Source organism: Suillus fuscotomentosus (genome assembly GCF_016647785.1).
Source record: "Suillus fuscotomentosus strain FC203 chromosome Unknown F5891scaffold_6, whole genome shotgun sequence".
Classification (NCBI taxonomy): Eukaryota; Fungi; Basidiomycota; class Agaricomycetes; order Boletales; family Suillaceae; genus Suillus; species Suillus fuscotomentosus.
Window position 1 is genome coordinate 557,130 of NW_024539518.1, and position 17,501 is coordinate 574,630.

The following is a 17,501-nucleotide window of genomic DNA, read 5'->3' on the forward strand; positions in this document are numbered from 1 at the left end:
ACTGCACCCCTTACCCAAGTATGTGCCCTTAATTTCAGATTGATGTCTGGAGAAAGTCCAAGGACATCTGAAAGGCATGGGAAGCTTTGGAAGGACTTTCTGGACAGGTGCAAGTAACTTCCAGATGAGTGCAGGAAAGTTCTGAAGGAACTCCCAGAAATTACAATGAGGTTTTGTTCTGATACAGATATGTATAATGGCTACTTGGGACTTGTCCTGAGTAGAAGCAAACAGAGGACAGGCTGCAGAGACAAAGTCTGAAGCAGAATAGGTCTAGAGGACTACAGGAAAGATCCAGATGAACTTCTGGAAACTTGGAGGATCAGATCGGATGAGTGAGGAGTGGAGGAGCGGAGCTCTGGCCTAGGGAATTCCTCCCTAGGTCCAAGATGGATATTGACTAAGTCAGAGGACTAGAACTGATATGAGGACTTAGTGTGAGATCTAGTGCAAGGACTAATATGATATTCAGACAGAGGGACTACAAGACATATACAAGAGTTTATATACTAAGTGACTATCGGAAAGATCAATAAGCAAAGTTTACAAATGTGAGTCGGAAATGAAGCATAGGTTAATGGATCAGTCAGCATACCGGTAGTAAGTATAACCAAGATACCAGGAACAAGGAATACCAAATAGGCTGTGTTAATGTTATATGTACAGGAATTGAATTAAGAAGCTTATCATATATCAGATAGGAAACAGATCTATACATCAGATCAGATCAGATCAGATATGGTCCAGATGAGATGCATAGATATATGGGATATAACATTAGGGCAATGGGACAAAGGGTGAATGATGCAGGCTAGCTGCAGAGGTATGGAGGTCTGAATGAAGCATGGGAACATTGTCAGATGTAGGTCCAGAATATAGGATATAACATTGTTCCTGTTGCCAATTGACTTCATGTATGCTTCCATCTTGTCATGCCAATTGATAAAGGAAAATTTGTAACATTCACTCAACTTCTTGCCCATTACCTTATTGCATTTCACTAGGAGCTTGACAAAAAACTTGCCAGTGGCCATAGATGCAAGAACTTCATTAGCATTGATAATGCTATCTTCGACAAACTTGAGGGTATGTTCAAGCTGGAAACAATCAGAAAAAAAACATGGTTTCAAATTTAAAAAAACTCACAGCAACAATGCAGAGCACAATAACACTGTCCATACCTTTTCCCAAAGTGAGCTTGTCAGTATTCAATGTGAGTACACTGGCATGGTCAACAATGGCACTGAGATGAGTGGACATAATCATTTGCAGTATAAATGCAGACAGGTAGGCTGTCTCCCATGATATGTTATCTGAGTCTTCATATACAAATGCACAATCCTTCAAGAGTTGCTTGGTGATGAAAGCATTTGGTACATCTTTGATGTGAGAGCAGAAATCAACGACAATTGCAAGCACTGTTGAGCTGATGTTGCTCCTCCACTCTGAAAGCCACTGTTGTGCCTAAACAGGTGTATGAAAGACACAACAAAAAATAACAATAAACTATGAACTTACCACTGCGAATACAGCACCATTTGAATTCATCTTGTATTTGACATTAGGGTAGACCACATCAAATATCCCCTGCAGTGCATCTGCCATCAGAGACTCGGAAATTTCTCATGAATTAGCTTGACTTCCAGCCCAAAGAAGTGCTGTAGACAAGAAGGCCTTCACCCACTTTGACTTGGCAGGTACCAGAAGATCATTGTTGCAATATTAACTATGCAGTTTAATGACCTCATTTGCAGTAGCCTTCTGTGAGGCCGGAGGGACTTGGGTGCTAGAAGAAGGTATGACATTGTCGTAATAACCTACTGGAACTTGGGTTGAGGGTGGAAGCACAAGATCACTGTAGTTGGTAACCTTGGAGCTTTCTTTCTTCAACTTTTTGGATGGTGGAGGGATAGCACTCTGAGATACAACAGTAGATGTCTGAAATACACATGCTGAATCAGATCATCACACAAGATGAAAAAATCCATGTACTAATGTAGTTTTATGAGAAACATGGCTTTTCTCAATGGCCAGAATTGATGTAACCTTAGGCAAGAGGCTTTCCTGTGAATTATTAGCCAAAAAGCCAGAATCATCAGTGGCCTCAGACACAGTCTCATCAACAAAATCCCCAACATCATCAGCCTTATGCTTTATACTACCAGGCTGAGCAGAAAACGTGATCTATTCAGGCTTAGAGTCACTCTTGCTGGTGGAAATGATTAGAGTAGACTTCTGAAATTTAAATGAGTCCTTGAAATAATGGGAAGAACTACTTACTTTAATCACTTGTTTCCCTTTCTGCCTAGGTAGTACAGCTGGACGCTGTTCAAGAGCCTCAGGGTCATCAAGACTATCACTGCTGACTATGAGGACATTGTTGGACTCAGGTGTGCTAATTGACTGCTTCTGATTGATGTGTGCAGGTTTGGCCTTAGAACTGGTCTTGGTACTGGTGGATAATACTGATGAGGGCAAAGTGGTTGCAGCATGAGAAGCAGAAAAGGCATTTGATGTGGAACTTGGTGTAGTGGACTTCAGTTCAGCTGGTACATCATTAGCCTAGTTGTTGATAAGACCACTGAGAGTGTTTTTTAGTTGTACTTGAAACCGCACAATTTATATAAAAAAAGTGTTGATTCACTGAGTGAAAACATTGTTCTGATGAAGAATGTGTTGGACTCACGACAAAGGTGTATTGTTGCCTTTCTTATCACTCAATGCATGTGCATCAGAATTGATGTTATCAGTCTTGTGGGCATTCTTGATGACTTCCTTCAGCAACATTTTTGCCATCTTCTCTTTCTTCTTCTTCTTCTTCTTCTTCTTCTTCTTCTTCTTTCCATCAATAACTTCAGATTCTCCATTACTCAGTAGAGTGTCCTCTGGATCAACACAAGTGGTTTTATCTGGTGAGTGTCAATATCAGTTTCCATTCTCAATGTAATGTTTATCATACCATCAGTAATATCTAGGCTAGAGATTTTCTTGTCTTTGCCTACAGGATAAGGATGAATAGGCTTTGCCTTGATTCCTCCCTGCACTTAGGCTTCAAGAGCCTCTATAGTATCCTCAATACCAGCAATTCATTCAGTGGCTTTCTGAATCCACATACTCTTCTCTTCAGGGCTTTCATTCGCATGTGTGTCGTCAGTGACCTTCAAGCTCTTGGTACGTGATTTTCTCTTTTTATTCTGGAGTCACTCCTCAGCTTTGGCCTCTAAAACAGGCCTGCCAGGATGAATGTTTGCATTTGCTGGACAAGTTCAACAGGTGGACACTTCTTGCAAGGCTTTTGGCGCCATGGTTGACTATTGGAGTTGATGAGAGGAATAGACAAGGTAGAGCAAATAACTGGGACGCAAAAAATTACAAGGTACTGGTCCCAGGGGTTAACATACACATTTGCTGACATTTCTCTTGTGTTCTCGAACTTCCATAGGCATCGGCTCAATTTCAATGGTACTACCCTGCCTCTAATCCTGATTAAGTTACTGTAAGAGAAAGGTTTGCATCCAGTCCTCCACTAGCTTTCTTTCTTCATTCTGCACTCTAGCATGCTACCCTGCTCTACTCAGTAAACTCGAAGGAAACATATTTCATATCAAATTCCTTATGGCCGTCCTGGATGTAATAAGTACTTCAAATCTCTCAGTAGATACATAAGGCACCACACTGCAATTCACCCAATTCTGAGCAGTGAAAATACAAAGAGAGCTAGGTCGCAGGACATGGACATTGATGGTGAGTCCATTTCACTCAGTAATTAGGTTTAAATCACTCATCTCTGGTGCTGCCAGCACAAGAAGAAGATTATGACATGAATGCTGGTGAGTCCCATCAGTGATACCCGACTCACAACAGTTCAAATGCTACTTATTAAAGATATACCATGTCTTTCATCTCCACCACCACCAGGGCAAGTTGATAATGATATTAGTGGTGAGTCTCAGTCTTGATATGTTAGCATGTTTTATCTGACAGCGCCTTCTGAAGATGCCTGTCATTTATCTGTACCACCAGCTCCTAATGTAGATGTCAAATTCTATGGTATGAGTAAGAACTTGTACTGCAACTATCACACTAGTTTGAATGGTGAGCACACCTTATTCTTATAGCTCATCTAATGCTAATCAAGCCCCAGCTCAACTATGTAATGCAAATGGCCTTTTTTACCACCTGGTACTCCACCACTGCCTCTCACAGAACAGTTACCTGATAACTGATCACTATTCCACAGCTGAATTTTTGTACAGCCATGCACAAATGTCTGCACCCAATATAAACACTCTCCTTGATTTCTGGGCTACTCACTCCTCAAACATGGTGATATGCTGCCTTTTGCGGATCATAAGGACCTCTACAAGACCATCAACAATATTCCAATTGGTGGCATCAACTGGCAGTCCTTCAAAATTCAGTATTCCAGAGAGAAACCTAATATACTGAATGTGCCTTCATGTATGAATCAACAATTCGATGTTTGATATCACAACCCTCATGAAGTTGCACACAACATCCTCACTAACCCTGATTATGTAAATGATTTTGATTATCAGCCTTTCTGTGAATAGTCAGTCAGTAAAGACGAACACCATTACCAAGACTTCATGTCAGGTGACTGGGCCTGGCATCAAGCGGTATGTGTCTTGATATTAGATGTTACTTCCTTGTATTGAACATTCTTTCCAGGATATCATCGCTACTGACCCTGACGTGCTCAGTGCAACATTTGTACCCATAATAATTGGAAGCAACAAAACAACTGTATCTGTCGGCACCAAAAACAATGAATATTATCCATTGTACCTGTCTATTGGAAATGTATGCAACAATGTCCATTGAGCACATTGAGATGCACTCTGTCTTGTTGGCTTTCTTGCCATTCCAAAGAGTAAGTCTTTGAAACCTTTTCATACTGTAACTAAACTCAGTCTTGCAGCTACCAATGAGCATAAGGAAACTGCAGAATTCCATGACTTCCGACGCTAAATCTTCCATTCTTCACTTGTGAAGATACTCGAAATGTTCAAGAAACCTATGTTAAAGCCTAAGATCACACATTTTGGTGATGGCCATTATCGATATGTCATTTATGGGCTAGGACCATATATTGCCAACTATGAAGAGCAAGTTCTACTCACATCCATTGTGAGGAATTGGTGTCCAAGGTTTATCTCACTAGCTCTTCACTGTTCTCTTAATGTTGAATACTCTCAAAGATGTCTCACTCCTAGTGATGTCTCAGCTCCAAGCTGCATTTTTTAGAAAATAAGCATAACATGCTGGATAAAATTCCTGAATTCATGAAAATATTTATGGACATAGATTGAGCCAAAAACTGGGAGGCATCTAAGGGGAATTCTTACTGTGATGCATCATTGTCTTGCTATGAAGCAGCTCAGAAAGTAGCTCAAAATCTAAGCCATTTAGTGAGCTGCTTCATAGCAAGACAATGATGCATAACAGTATGAATTCCCCTTAAATGCCTCCCAGTTTTTGGCTCAATCTATGTCCATAAATATTTTCATGAATTCAGGAATTTTATCCAGCATGTTATGCTCATTTTCTGAAAAATACAGCTTGGAGCTGAGACATCACAAGTCACTCCCCATGGAAAACTGAACAATGAGGATGTGCTATGCCAATGCAAGGCACACAGAGAGGCCCTCTTCAAAGAAGACACATCTGATGGTCCTGCAGTGTGACTTTGGTATTGTAGGGTCTATCGTAGTATGATTTGTTCACTCACTGCAGTGTTCACCTGACTTAGTATAAATATTTAGCCTTTTACTAACAACTTTCCTCAAGCCAACATTCATCAACTGATTGCCCCAGATATCCTTCATCAAATCATCAAAGGCTGCTTCAAGGACCATCTTGTGATATGGGTGGAGAAGTACCTCCATCATGTTCACAGCAAAAGGGAGGCTGAATGTCAAATAGATGACATAGACCAACGACTCGCTACCGCTACTCCCTTCACTGGTTTGCGATGTTTTCCACAGGGCCATGGATTCAAAAAATGAACCAGGGATGACTCTAAGGCACTTATGAAGGTACATTTTGTTTTCTGATTGACATAAGATTTGTTTGACTAATACAGTACTGTTCAAGATATATCTACCTGCGATAGAGGGTCACATGCCAACAGATGTTGTCTGCACATTTCGCGCATTTTTAGAGTTCTGCTATCTCATCCAAAGGAACGTCATCACAGAGGCCACGATCTCACAAATACAAGATGCTCTATGCTGCTTTCACCACTATCACTCAATATTTCTTCGATCAGGTGTTGTCCCTGCATTTTTGCTCCCATGTCAGCACTTGATGAAGCACTATCCTGACCTTATCTGTCTATTCAGAGCACCAAATGGTCTATGTTCATCAATGATGGAAAATAAACACATCAAAGCTGTGAAGCAACTGTGGTGTCAGTCGAACAGATACAATGTGCTTGGACAGATGCTTGTGATGAATCAGCGACTCAATAAAATTGCTACTTTGCATGTAGACTTCACGAAATGTGGTATGCTCAATGGTACATGTCTTAGCAATGACCTGCACCAAACCAGTTTGGTGCATGAATGACTAATACTCTCCCATGAGTCTTATACCCTGAATATCACTATGAAACTCTTTTCCTTTTATCTGAAGTTGGACTGAGGCTAAGGGAATATTTTTCGCCTTTCTTTTTATTTTTTCAAGTTTGTATGCAAGTAGCCTGAATATTTTAGTACATTTAACTCTGTGATGAGTTTTGCTTAGTCAGCCATGGTGATGACCCAGAAAAAATTCCACACATGTCAGGTGACTGTGAAAAATATTTCCCACATATGTTGTCCTGGAAAAATATTAGTAAAACCCTAAATACTAGGCTCGCATCATTTTTATCCATTAAACAAAGCAAAGAAAAGATAGATACAAAGGATTCACATCATGTGACATTTCTTCTGGATTTGTCATCAGGAGTTAGATAGGTCACATGACTAGCAACAAGCCAGGATGACTTAGCAAAATACCCAATGACTCATTATGACTTACTCTGAATATATGACTTACTATGACTTACTATGACTCATTGTGACTCTTGAATGTATAGCACAGCCACATTTATTGTGTATATAATGACCCCAGTTTTGAAATAATATGTAGCAGATAGTAAGTGGGTGTTTTTCAGCCCATCTAACACTAAGTTGTAAGTAAGGTGTGATAAGTATCAGTACTAGTATCAAGAACTGTTTCAAGACTGAGAGGAACATTCTCAAGAGATAGTAAATACTGCAAGCTCATCATACCACACGACCAGCTGTGAGCTCACTGTGTGCAACAACCAGCAAGCAAGGTACAGCCACAGTTATATTCAACTTTCTATTTTCTTTTTCTTTTGTTTTACTTTCACTAACCTTTGGTGTTCTTTTTCCAAAAGCATATTCCAAAATATTTGTGTTGTCTCTACATCCACCTAAGACTCAGAGTAGCTTAGTGGAGAGACTTTAGGAATTGATAGTGAAGCTTGACCTCACTCATCTGAGTAGTGATACTGAGCCAAGGTGTTTTGTGCCTGCTAGGCTTTAGCTGTTGAAGAGGGGACTTGGTAGTAAATCCAAGGACATCTATTCCTGAGTCTGTTTGAATACTCAAAGTGAGTTCCTTGATAGCAGGTTCAATATTGAGCTAAGAGTTCTACAATAAAGCATTTGACTAGTCTTGACCTTTGATTCTACCTGTTTTGTACTGAGGGAGTTGATCATTGTAATTCTGCACTATTCTTTTGGAGTATAGTTGGTATGAGGCACTGTTGTTGAAGGGGAACTTGAGGAGGAGTCCTGTATATTCTTTCAGTCATTGTCATACTGTCGGGCTGACCATCATTTGTTTGTTTTTCTGTTAAGTTCATAGATTAAATTAACCATCATATTTACTAATGTTGCAGAAGTATCTTTAGCTGAACATATCTTGGGTAGTATACAACTAGCCACCTATGAACAACCACATTATCAGTCATTGGTATTTGTCTGAATCGCTGACTGTGGAGATATTTGTTTGTTTTTATAGGTGTTTATCTATAGATTATCTATCTAAGAAGACAGTGATGCTTCAGGTAAGTAAATTGAGACTCTGATATAATGCTTCACTGATCTCAATTAGGTTGTCTCGATACTTCATGCAATAACCCTCCTGCCGAACCTTCTGATATCATTCCTGATACTGCCAAGCCCAATGCTGATATTGATGATAATCTTGATGAGGGTGAAATTGATAATGGGCTGACTGAAATCGAGGCCCATGTGCAGCTTGCACAAACAACCTGTATGTATTTTGATCTTTTCACTATATATCACTCACTCACATTGATATCAGAACTAACACATGCTCAAACCATAGCAGCACTCACTATTGAGCTTTCTATTCTGAACATACAAGATCTTATCGATCACTTTCTCTTCAAACAACTTCACCCTCATGACCCTCATGACCATGCCACCATCCCACTTGACAGTTTCCCCATCTATGATGGGAAAATCTCTGTGGTTAATTCTGCATCATCAAGATTTTATGCACCGAGTGACTTAAATGGGATTGGAGGGATGCAAAGGGAACATATTCAATCCTGCCCTAAATGGAGGAATGTGCATGCTTGCTATGACTGCATGTTTATAAATGTGCAACCAGACCTTGAAGGAATGTGAGGGCTTCAAATAGCATGTGTGCTATGCTTCTTCTCCTTCAAGTACAAGTTTGTCTTTGTACAAGTGTGCTATGGTTCATTAGTTTGATGTCATAGGTGATGCCCCTGATGAAGACACAGGCATGTGGGTAGTTCAGCCATCCTTTGATGGTCACTCTCCAAATATTTTGGTGATACACATTGATGCAATCTATTACACAGCTCATCTCCTTCCTGTTTACGGTGTTGATTTCATCCCTCATGCTATCAATTTTCTGAACACTTTAGATAAATTCCACACTTTCTATGTCAACAAATTTGCCGACCATCATGCATTTGAAATTGCATCTTAATCTTGTACAGCTCAGCTCCCCTCTCCCATATCTCTGCATCTTCACGAATACAAGGATATCAACTCCATGGAGACCTCATGCTGGGATCGTCTCATTCATGGCCCCTGGTGCACCCATAGCAAAATCATCATTTGGCTCCAATGATACGATACCGTCCTCCATGCCCACTGCCATTCTATCTCTCTCCCACTCATGGTGAATGATAATATGTGTGTCCATATTCACTTGGAGAGGTGCAGGTCCTGGGACTGCATCTGAAACCATATCTACAGTGCGGCATGGACACTGCTTACATGGCTGCTCACACCTTCATTCCTGCATCCAGCCTTTCCATCGCAATTCCTCAGCTCTTGCTACTTTCTCTGCCATCGCCAGCCCCTCCATGGGTGGTAGGGTGCCTATTCTCATTCTTGCTGGATGGGATTCACATCGTGACTGGTGATTTGTTCAACTACCCGGTAGTTGTTCTAACCTAGGTCCTGTATTCATAGTTGTCAATTAGGTTACAAAAATCTCTTATTGCACTTAATTTACTTTTACATCTTATTAGCAACATTTGTTTGAATCATGTCTGCAAAAAGTGGGTACCAGTAAAATAAGTGACATCAGAGCTTTCCTTTTTCTACTCAGCGAGATCAGTAATACAAATCAGTTATGTAAGTGCAAAAAGGAACTTGGAGATTTTGCTGATATACTTGATCTTGATGGGATGGATAACGACTAGCCTCACAGAATCATATCTGACTTAGCATGCTCACTGGTACTGCCATTGTTGACATACTTATTGCTTGACATACCTGCCATATACATCCACTCAATAGTCATGGTATATTACTACCTATTACTAGATAGTGGATACCCTGATTTAATCAAATGCATATTTTGTTTCTCATACAATTGAATCAGCATGATTGGGATCCTAATAGTACTAGCCTTATCCTAATCAAAACACATGGTAAACTTGAACACATTTTTTTGTATTGCAAAGACAATAGGGCAGATATTCTTCCAAATACCTTCAAATTATTAGAATTATCGACCATTATTGACGGATTATCGGGAGGGCAACATAATCCATCTAATCTCCTAAAAACACTAGTTATCTGAAATTCGCCTAAGTATTGAGAATTACTTATAATTAGACGAAATTAGCAGGGGAGGTACCACTTATTTTACTTGTTGTACTTATTTTTGTTTTGAATATTTGAACTAACTTTTCTGATCTTATGCTACTTTTTGGCACTTGTGTGTCATACACTTCCTTTTTTGACTTGTGAAAACAAACAGCCAAGTGAATAAAGGTGAATAAGTGTCAATAAGTTAAAAATAGGTTTCAATTTTTGAAAAAAGGTCCGCCAAGAAATGTGTGAATTTACTGATGTGGGAGGAACTTGACCGTACACAGACTCGGAAAATGAAAGATATCTGTTAGATGAAACCTTGAAGCTGCGATAGAGTGGGTTTTGAAGTGGGGTGTCTAACTCGATGCATCACCATGGCCCCTTCTATGCAGATCGATTTTTTCCAATTGACATGCATGATGCACTGACATTGTATGTCCTACCCATCTATTATGACACTTTGATGTCTTAGACCTTCGTGATAGCGTCAGCGCTGCAAGGCTACTGCGAGCAAGTGGACGAAGCTCATAAACTACTGTAACTGAAACATACACGAAGGATATAACATGCTTATACATATAGACATTGGTTCGAATTGTGAATTTTACGAGGTTGTTCTGCGAAGGCTATACACTTGTATCGTGTCTGTGTGTCCGTGTACCATACAGTGCGTAAACAGAAGGGTACGTTTATAACGAGACATCTAGGAGATTTGGACATCCCTTTGGTGCTGCATATGCTTATTATCATCTGAATCGTTGGCACTGAATTGACTGACAACACTGAAATCAATGAATAAGCCAAGAGTACATCTGATATTTTGCCTCACCATGGTCTTCCCGCTATGACAGGGGACTTAGTGATCCCCCGCCGAGTCTCTGTGGCAAAAGCATTTTCGCCAGCGAGCTCCACATCGATAGCAGAAGTGGGTGGAGCAGCGACACGTGATGTGGCTACACCCATCTGTACGTTCGACGATCGCCCGGCAGCCAGGACACGACTGCCAGTTTTTATCGTCTGCAAGTCTCTTCAAGTCTCTTTGCAGTCCTGCTTCTAAGCATTCTTCTCCCGAATGTCTCCTATTCTTGCATGCGAGACATATTGTGGTGCCACACACACGGCAAGTCATTTCCGCCTTGCGATTCCGAGTGTCCGAAGAGCACAAGAACGCAGAACATTTCTGATTTGCGCAGTACACTCGTGTAGCCGGCGGGACAGAATATTCCACAGTCTTGGCACGGAATTGTGTCTGCAGTGGTTTAGGTAATTGTCGATCGACTTTCTTTGCTGGCATTCGGATCTGGCAACACTGCAAGGGATACAGAGTTTCGTCTTTCATGGACGCCTTCGCGAAATTCGCGATGCATTCCCGGCAATAGTGATGGGCACATGGCGCGCGGAAGGTTTGCTTCGCTGGGACCTTATCCCCGCAGGCAATACATTCTACTCTATTGCAGCGGTGAGGCTAGTAATGGTTCAAGGTCGGAAAGCTCACGGATTTCGATCTCGTTTCAGAAACTTGATAAAGATTTGTGACAAACAAAAAGTCGCCTTTCTGTCTTGTGGAGCTTTGTGCCATTCGTTATTCGCCTGTGTGCCACTATGAACGCAATGTTATAGGTCGCCAGAGTGCTTAGTGGTCTTCCTTGTCAATAGATAATCGTTCACTTTACACACCATGTCAACCCCGGAGAACAAGTAGGTGGAGTACAGCACGCTTGGGCGGTGGGCGAGAGCCGCGAGACATCCGATAGGGGTGTTACACTTCTTGTTTTGGGTTCGTTAAAATGGATTTCGCTTGTCATGGATTGAGTGAGCCGCTCTGTAGCGTGCAAGATGGCCTCCAAGTCGCTGCTGGTCATTGCAGCCATTGGTGGTGCGTCAGGAAGGCGAAGAAGTGCCTTATGGGAGCAGTGCATCATTTCGCTTCAATATACAAGGCAAGAGCTTTGCGCCCAAAGTGAACGCTAAGGATAGATCCAGGGTCAAACTGAGATAACAAGTGATCAATAGTCTTCGCATCTTGGAAACGCGTCAAGTTTACACGAACGTTGACTGCGTACTGCAGTGCTTTGCGAAACTTCTCCGCTTCATTCAACACGCACTGTTTGGCCCACCAACTGTGCACTATCCCCAAAGATCCTGTCCCAATGCCATCCATCAGCAATGCACATAGGGCGCGCTTCAACAATTTGGAAAAGGAACGAAAACGATATCGATATGTAGCGGTGACTGGTCACTGTGCTCGTTGCCACTGGCAGATATGGATGGACTACCGATATTCTCATGAGTCTCACGTGGCCTACTAGTGAATGACAACGTTAACGTTGATGTATCCGAATTTTTATCGTGCTATAACATCGACTATACAACTTCATCCCCACTATCCTCGTCCATTACATCGTCAACCTCTTTCCTCATGTTTGGCACATTCACGTATGGTACCTTGTTCCGCATCCAACGTCCTAGCAACCAATCCACCCTACATAGTCCTGAACCCGTAGTAGACGCGAGTAGCGGCGCTCCGCCCAGACCATTACCCATGTTCCAAGTAACGCGATGGACGCCTACTTCAGGTGGCCATACACCAGTACTGGTGCTTGTCTCAGATTCATCTTTTTTGGCTTGTTTCCCTTTCAATTTCGTGGACCTTTCTTGAGTTTCCTGGCGTAGTGTCAGTAACAACAGGGGTGTATCTGGAATGTCACTCACTTGCGGAAGGAAATGGTCTAACATACGAAACTCTCCTGTCTTTCGGCTGTAGTCCAACTGAAAGATCTTGCGGAAGAAGAATGGCTTCAAGACTGTGAGAGAAGAATCATTATGATCGTCACAGGATACATACGACCGACCCTCCTCTCCTTGTTGTTTTCAGAGTGTTGGTTGTTACGCAAGAGCCATCTGCTGAACCGACCGCTAACTGAGCGTGGTATTCCGATGCACTGACGCTCTGCGATTTTATTCAGCGGCGCAGTGATAGTGACTGTTGTGGCACGTACCCACACTGGTCCATCGGGCTCCAGAAGTACGTGCCCTCTGCCTAGCGTACTAGGAGATATTGCATATGCTTTGACACTGTTGTCGTGATCAATCATGATCGGTCCGCCCGCGAATGGGGAGTATGTAGTGCTATTGATCACATCTTTAGGAACGTATATCAGAGAAATACATTTGCTTGTCAAAGGCACTAACCCCGTGTCCTGTTTACAATATTTCCATGTGGTTCTCGGATGTCAATCAGACATTCCATGCCATCGTATCCGCCGGTAGCCAGAACTGTCGGATCCTCGGAGGTCGATGGCACGCCAGAGTCATTCGTCGGCGGGATACGAATCCATGAAAGGGCTCGCACCGCGGATTGATGTATTGAAATGTAATGGGTTGGAAGCATGTCTTGGAAAATTTTCGTCACAATGGAATAAACGAGGGCAGCCAGAACTCACTTGAGCCCTGACCTGTTCTTATTGCATGACCAATATCATATACAGCGACGTAACCTTCAGGATGACTGTGGTGAGGAGCGTTTCAACTGAAGGACATTGTTCAGACCATTTGTGCAACCAACAGCGATGGTTTCACTATTGGCCCAGTCAAGGGACCAGCAAGAAGTTTCCTCTAGCTCGATCCGGAGAAGTGGTTCGGGTATATGTACTGTTTTGTCAATCAATCTCGGTCGTGTGTTGATAAATCAGGGCTAACCACCCACCAGATGTCGGACGTGTTGATTCATCATCTTTACTCCTTACATCCTCTGGGTCTGGAACAACATATATGGACAACGAACCGTCTTCAAATGTCCCTGCTAGTAGCCCTAGCTTTCGCGGGTGTTCTTCCATATGAACTTCATTCCACTGCGCTCCCACCGTCAGCAAAGTGTGAAGGGGTGGATAGGTCGTAAACAAACCTGATCGTGCGAGGGAAGAGGGCACCACTTGATTTCGAATGCAGGCCCTGACTCTAAGCAAACGACCATCTCGCATTTTATCTCACCGGCCAGTGAGCGGTCTTCTTGCAAGATGTTCCCCTGTTTGGACTGCAAACCCCATATTTGGATGCAAGCAGGAACCGGACGATGGACTTTCGCACCGATCATCGGTGAGTGCGACCGCGAAGAGAAAGGGGCGACCGCAAGGTAATGTTTATAACCTCGATCTGCATATCATCTTGAGCGGTGCCTACTGACAAGGGAGCGCTGTCTTACGGGGTCGGTCATCGGAATATGTCGGGCACCAATCTACGCCCCACGCAGGAGATCCAACATTGAACACGAAAGATGTGCTGCCAGGCATATATTCTGCTGTTAATAAAGGAATTGTAATCGTGACCGACGTCCGCGAAAGTGGTAAGGGGCGTACATGTAGCGTGGCTGTCGAACATAGCCATTTCAACGCGAGTCTGGCGACCATACGGTCCAAGGAAGCAATGCAGAGGAGCAGGCTGGCCATTATCTGTTAACACGGTGTTAGTGGGAAAGTACCTCGCAGCATCACTGAGAAAGTTTCAACAAGCTATTCGAATGAGCAGACATAGAAACGCTCACCGCTCATCGAGTCTCGTCCATCCAGGATTCACCTCAACATCTTGATGGACCCTGGGACGCCTGAGCGACTCATTCATCGAAGTATCCTCTCCTTCCGAAGCCTCCTTGAACGATGACCGGTCCTCCATGATATCCCATACAGGACCAGGGCCAACATTATAACCCCAAGCCCTACTGATGCGATCCGTTAGGAATTGTTCTGATGTCATACTATTGGTTGACACAATCTTTGGTGGGTTGAAGAGCGTAGGAGGGGCATCAAGTCGCTCGACTTTTTCCTTACGAAGGAAAACCGGCATGGCTTTGTGTCGATGATGGACGCTAGGATTTGGTAGTGCATACGTCTTCGCGGCTCTCGGAGCAGACATCTTGGAAGTAGATACCTGTGCGGACTGAGATTTTGGTGGGGGCTTATGGAACGGCCGTGTTTCCGTTGTCGAGGGTCTAGACCTTGTAGCAGTAGCTAAAGTGTTGCCTTGTTTCGGCACTGCTTCTGCTTCTTCCTCGTCTACTTCGGGGTCATTCTCGGGGGCATCGTCGGAAAGCCTGTCCGGTGCAAAGTCACTCCCGCTACTGGTTCTGTCGTCGCCTATAGCCAGGAGCGAAGCATAATTTGGTCGAGATGTGCGAGCACGCAGCTGTCGGGGCATGTCGTTTGCGATTTTAAAACTTTTTTAGATAATAAATAACGCGAAAGGCCGCTCGCCGCGGCTCGCGGCAGAGTCCGCTACGGTCGCTTTTTCGAGCCGTGAATTTACAGGTACAAGTATCGTACAGATCAGCCGAGACGAGTCGCGAGATTCGGAGGCGAGTGCTATAGATATAAATGAACTTCGGTGAGTTGAAGCGCACGCGCAGGTAAATGTGCAGTTTTTCCGAAGAAGTCTCGTCCTTACTAAACATCTGCACCAAATGACACTTCAGCTGTGAAGAATCAAGATGGAATCTCAGGCTAGTCAGAACAAAGCTATGGGGGACCGTATTGGACAAATGACCCCCAAACAAAGCTGACGACGACGGATTTCACGATCATGGAATCGCCGAGTCACTTTGCGTCTGAGTTTGTTTAGAAGATTTCGACTTCGCTTTTTGCAGCGACTTGATATGCGAACTCGTCCCGTTTTTGATCCAGGTCCAAAATCGACACCATTTGCCTTGGGTGTAGAACGTGAGGAGCACAGTATGTATATGATCCGAGTCAATGATCGAAAGACATGATTCGTGCAGGGGACGTAGCTCGTCGGAGTTTCATGCACCGCACGAGCGCCTACGAGCGCTGCCACATTGAAAGCTTCCAAGTTCACCCCATAATCTTTTCCCATAGAGCGACCTGGCTACAAAGGAATATCATTAGTATTCGCGCCTGTCTGTTTCTTTAGTATCATGGAGAAATGCTGTCCAGAACACTCATAACAGCCGCAGCACATGCTTCAACCCTCCACATCCAACTTTCCATGTCCATCATATCCCTAACCTCCCCCTTCACCCGCGGCTCTTTACGCACCCTCCAAAACGCCATTATTGCGCATGCAACAACGTCCAAGACTCCAGTGACCTCAGGAGAAGTCAACGCAGCGGTCCTTGTTCTGTTGTGTAACGTCGATGGTGTACCCGGTGTGCTACTTGAACTGCGAGGCAGTAAACTGAGGTCCCATGCTGGCGAAGTCAGGTATGTTCAACCCCAAATGATCAAGTATCTCGGTGCTCATGATCACTAGTTTCCCTGGTGGAAGGGTCGACCCAGTGAGTCTATTCAGAACCTCTGTGTACTTCCTCATCATACCCATAGGCAGATGCATCGTTTCTTGCTGCTGCACTCAGAGAAACACAAGAAGAAGTAGGTCTAGATCATCGGCAGATCGACATTCTCGGCCAATTTGGCCCGCCTGAGCAAAGTCTCATGGGTCTCAGAGTATGGCCCTACGTCGTACGTTAATTCCACTCACCAGTTTTGTTTTGACTTAAATTCGGTGCGCAGGGCTTCGTATACCCACGTAGCAGTCATCACACAGATACTGGATCCCTAGATGATCCCTTACCCTCCATCTCGCTTTCCTCACTCACCATATCTCGGGCAGAGGTAGCGACCGTCTTCCATCTTCCTCTTTCCGCATTTACATTCCCTGCGCGTATCAGGCCTGACATGTTCCGCGCTGCCAGCCCATATTGGGCCATTGATATCTCTGACCTTGTGGAGGGGTTTGAGGGGGTAAACGATCCATCGAGACACTCGGAAGTGAGTGATGGGAAGGAGGGACGTTTAGAAGTTTGGGGTTTGACAGGTTGGCACATGTCATTGCTCATGCGAATTTTAAAGGTATACACCTGAATAAAATATTATCATGTGGTGATATATGCTGAGGTCCTTGAGATCATCCTTGGGAAACTGAGCACAGCATTGTCTTGTGTTCAATGTTCATTCAGAAGTATCATTCGATGACCAGCCGCAAGCTGAAACACAGGCACTTTCGTTTTATGTTCAACCTACGGTGGACAGCAATTGCCTTACTTACATGCGAGCAAAAAGATACTTATGCCATCCTGTACATGAACCACCACCACCACCACCACCACCACCACCTTGTGTGCCTCCCCACGCCTTGAATTCCTTCATACATGAATTGGCACGACAGGACACACATTCTTCGTATCATTGTCGGCAGAACTCGTAATGTTGAGGGACGGGTCACGAGGTGAATGTGTTCACATGGCTTGGAGCTTCATGGTTAAGAGGTCACAACGGTTGAGTCAAGGATAGTTGCCACGCGTAAAGGTGTTGGATATCGACAGGAGATCTTAACTACGTGAACCTGCTC

At 43.5% G+C, this 17,501-nt stretch overlaps 5 protein-coding genes across 5 annotated transcripts; 2 read left to right on the forward strand and 3 right to left on the reverse strand.

Annotated features, from left to right (window-relative positions):
• Positions 1 to 777: 777 nt before the first annotated feature.
• On the reverse strand, positions 778 to 3,142 carry F5891DRAFT_1182830 (uncharacterized protein; the record flags this gene model as incomplete). Its single annotated transcript, XM_041366221.1, has 10 exons — positions 778 to 908; positions 968 to 1,097; positions 1,147 to 1,464; positions 1,519 to 1,587; positions 1,744 to 1,938; positions 1,993 to 2,184; positions 2,281 to 2,521; positions 2,687 to 2,909; positions 2,960 to 3,038; positions 3,116 to 3,142. 10 exons carry the CDS (start codon positions 3,140 to 3,142, stop codon positions 778 to 780), a joined length of 1,605 nt encoding a protein of 534 aa, XP_041231339.1.
• Positions 3,143 to 4,331: 1,189 nt separating this feature from the next.
• F5891DRAFT_1125793 (uncharacterized protein) lies at positions 4,332 to 9,024 on the forward strand (the record flags this gene model as incomplete). Its single annotated transcript, XM_041364011.1, has 12 exons — positions 4,332 to 4,481; positions 4,575 to 4,640; positions 4,693 to 4,836; positions 5,017 to 5,164; positions 5,605 to 5,694; positions 5,723 to 5,733; positions 5,787 to 5,997; positions 6,107 to 6,579; positions 8,220 to 8,313; positions 8,392 to 8,689; positions 8,736 to 8,740; positions 8,789 to 9,024. 12 exons carry the CDS (start codon positions 4,332 to 4,334, stop codon positions 9,022 to 9,024), a joined length of 1,926 nt encoding a protein of 641 aa, XP_041231340.1.
• Positions 9,025 to 10,834: 1,810 nt separating this feature from the next.
• Positions 10,835 to 11,646, reverse strand: F5891DRAFT_625820 (uncharacterized protein). Its single transcript, XM_041372523.1, has 2 exons — positions 10,975 to 11,646; positions 10,835 to 10,918 (listed from the first exon to the last, which is right to left on the reverse strand). The coding sequence occupies exon 1, from the start codon at positions 11,482 to 11,484 to the stop codon at positions 11,002 to 11,004; it is 483 nt and encodes a 160-aa protein (XP_041231341.1). The 5' UTR covers positions 11,485 to 11,646; the 3' UTR covers positions 10,835 to 10,918; positions 10,975 to 11,001.
• Positions 11,647 to 12,318: 672 nt separating this feature from the next.
• F5891DRAFT_625533 (uncharacterized protein) lies at positions 12,319 to 15,488 on the reverse strand. Its single transcript, XM_041372520.1, has 12 exons — positions 14,686 to 15,488; positions 14,501 to 14,634; positions 14,347 to 14,442; positions 14,050 to 14,297; positions 13,852 to 13,996; positions 13,695 to 13,796; positions 13,589 to 13,642; positions 13,338 to 13,538; positions 13,145 to 13,287; positions 12,991 to 13,095; positions 12,858 to 12,941; positions 12,319 to 12,809 (listed from the first exon to the last, which is right to left on the reverse strand). Exons 1-12 carry the CDS (start codon positions 15,333 to 15,335, stop codon positions 12,510 to 12,512), a joined length of 2,262 nt encoding a protein of 753 aa, XP_041231342.1. The 5' UTR covers positions 15,336 to 15,488; the 3' UTR covers positions 12,319 to 12,509.
• Positions 15,489 to 16,010: 522 nt separating this feature from the next.
• On the forward strand, positions 16,011 to 17,040 carry F5891DRAFT_1006473 (NUDIX hydrolase domain-like protein). Its single transcript, XM_041360422.1, has 4 exons — positions 16,011 to 16,354; positions 16,404 to 16,428; positions 16,475 to 16,612; positions 16,664 to 17,040. The coding sequence occupies exons 1-4, from the start codon at positions 16,077 to 16,079 to the stop codon at positions 17,012 to 17,014; spliced, it is 792 nt and encodes a 263-aa protein (XP_041231343.1). The 5' UTR covers positions 16,011 to 16,076; the 3' UTR covers positions 17,015 to 17,040.
• The last annotated feature ends 461 nt before the right edge of the window (positions 17,041 to 17,501 follow it).

Excerpts from the sequence above, each read along its gene's own strand:
- F5891DRAFT_625820 (XM_041372523.1), bottom strand. The coding sequence starts at position 11,484 with ATGAAAGACGAAACTCTGTATCCCTTGCAGTGTTGCCAGATCCGAATG.
- F5891DRAFT_625533 (XM_041372520.1), bottom strand. The coding sequence starts at position 15,335 with ATGCCCCGACAGCTGCGTGCTCGCACATCTCGACCAAATTATGCTTCG. Across the intron at positions 13,797-13,851 it reads ATCAACACGTCCGACATCTG|TACATATACCCGAACCACTT; the intron begins GTGGGTGGTTAG and ends TTGACAAAACAG. Across the intron at positions 13,539-13,588 it reads AAGAACAGGTCAGGGCTCAA|ACATGCTTCCAACCCATTAC; the intron begins GTGAGTTCTGGC and ends AAATTTTCCAAG.
- F5891DRAFT_1006473 (XM_041360422.1), top strand. The coding sequence starts at position 16,077 with ATGCTGTCCAGAACACTCATAACAGCCGCAGCACATGCTTCAACCCTC. Across the intron at positions 16,429-16,474 it reads CTGGTGGAAGGGTCGACCCA|GCAGATGCATCGTTTCTTGC; the intron begins GTGAGTCTATTC and ends TCATACCCATAG. Across the intron at positions 16,613-16,663 it reads TCAGAGTATGGCCCTACGTC|GGCTTCGTATACCCACGTAG; the intron begins GTACGTTAATTC and ends TTCGGTGCGCAG.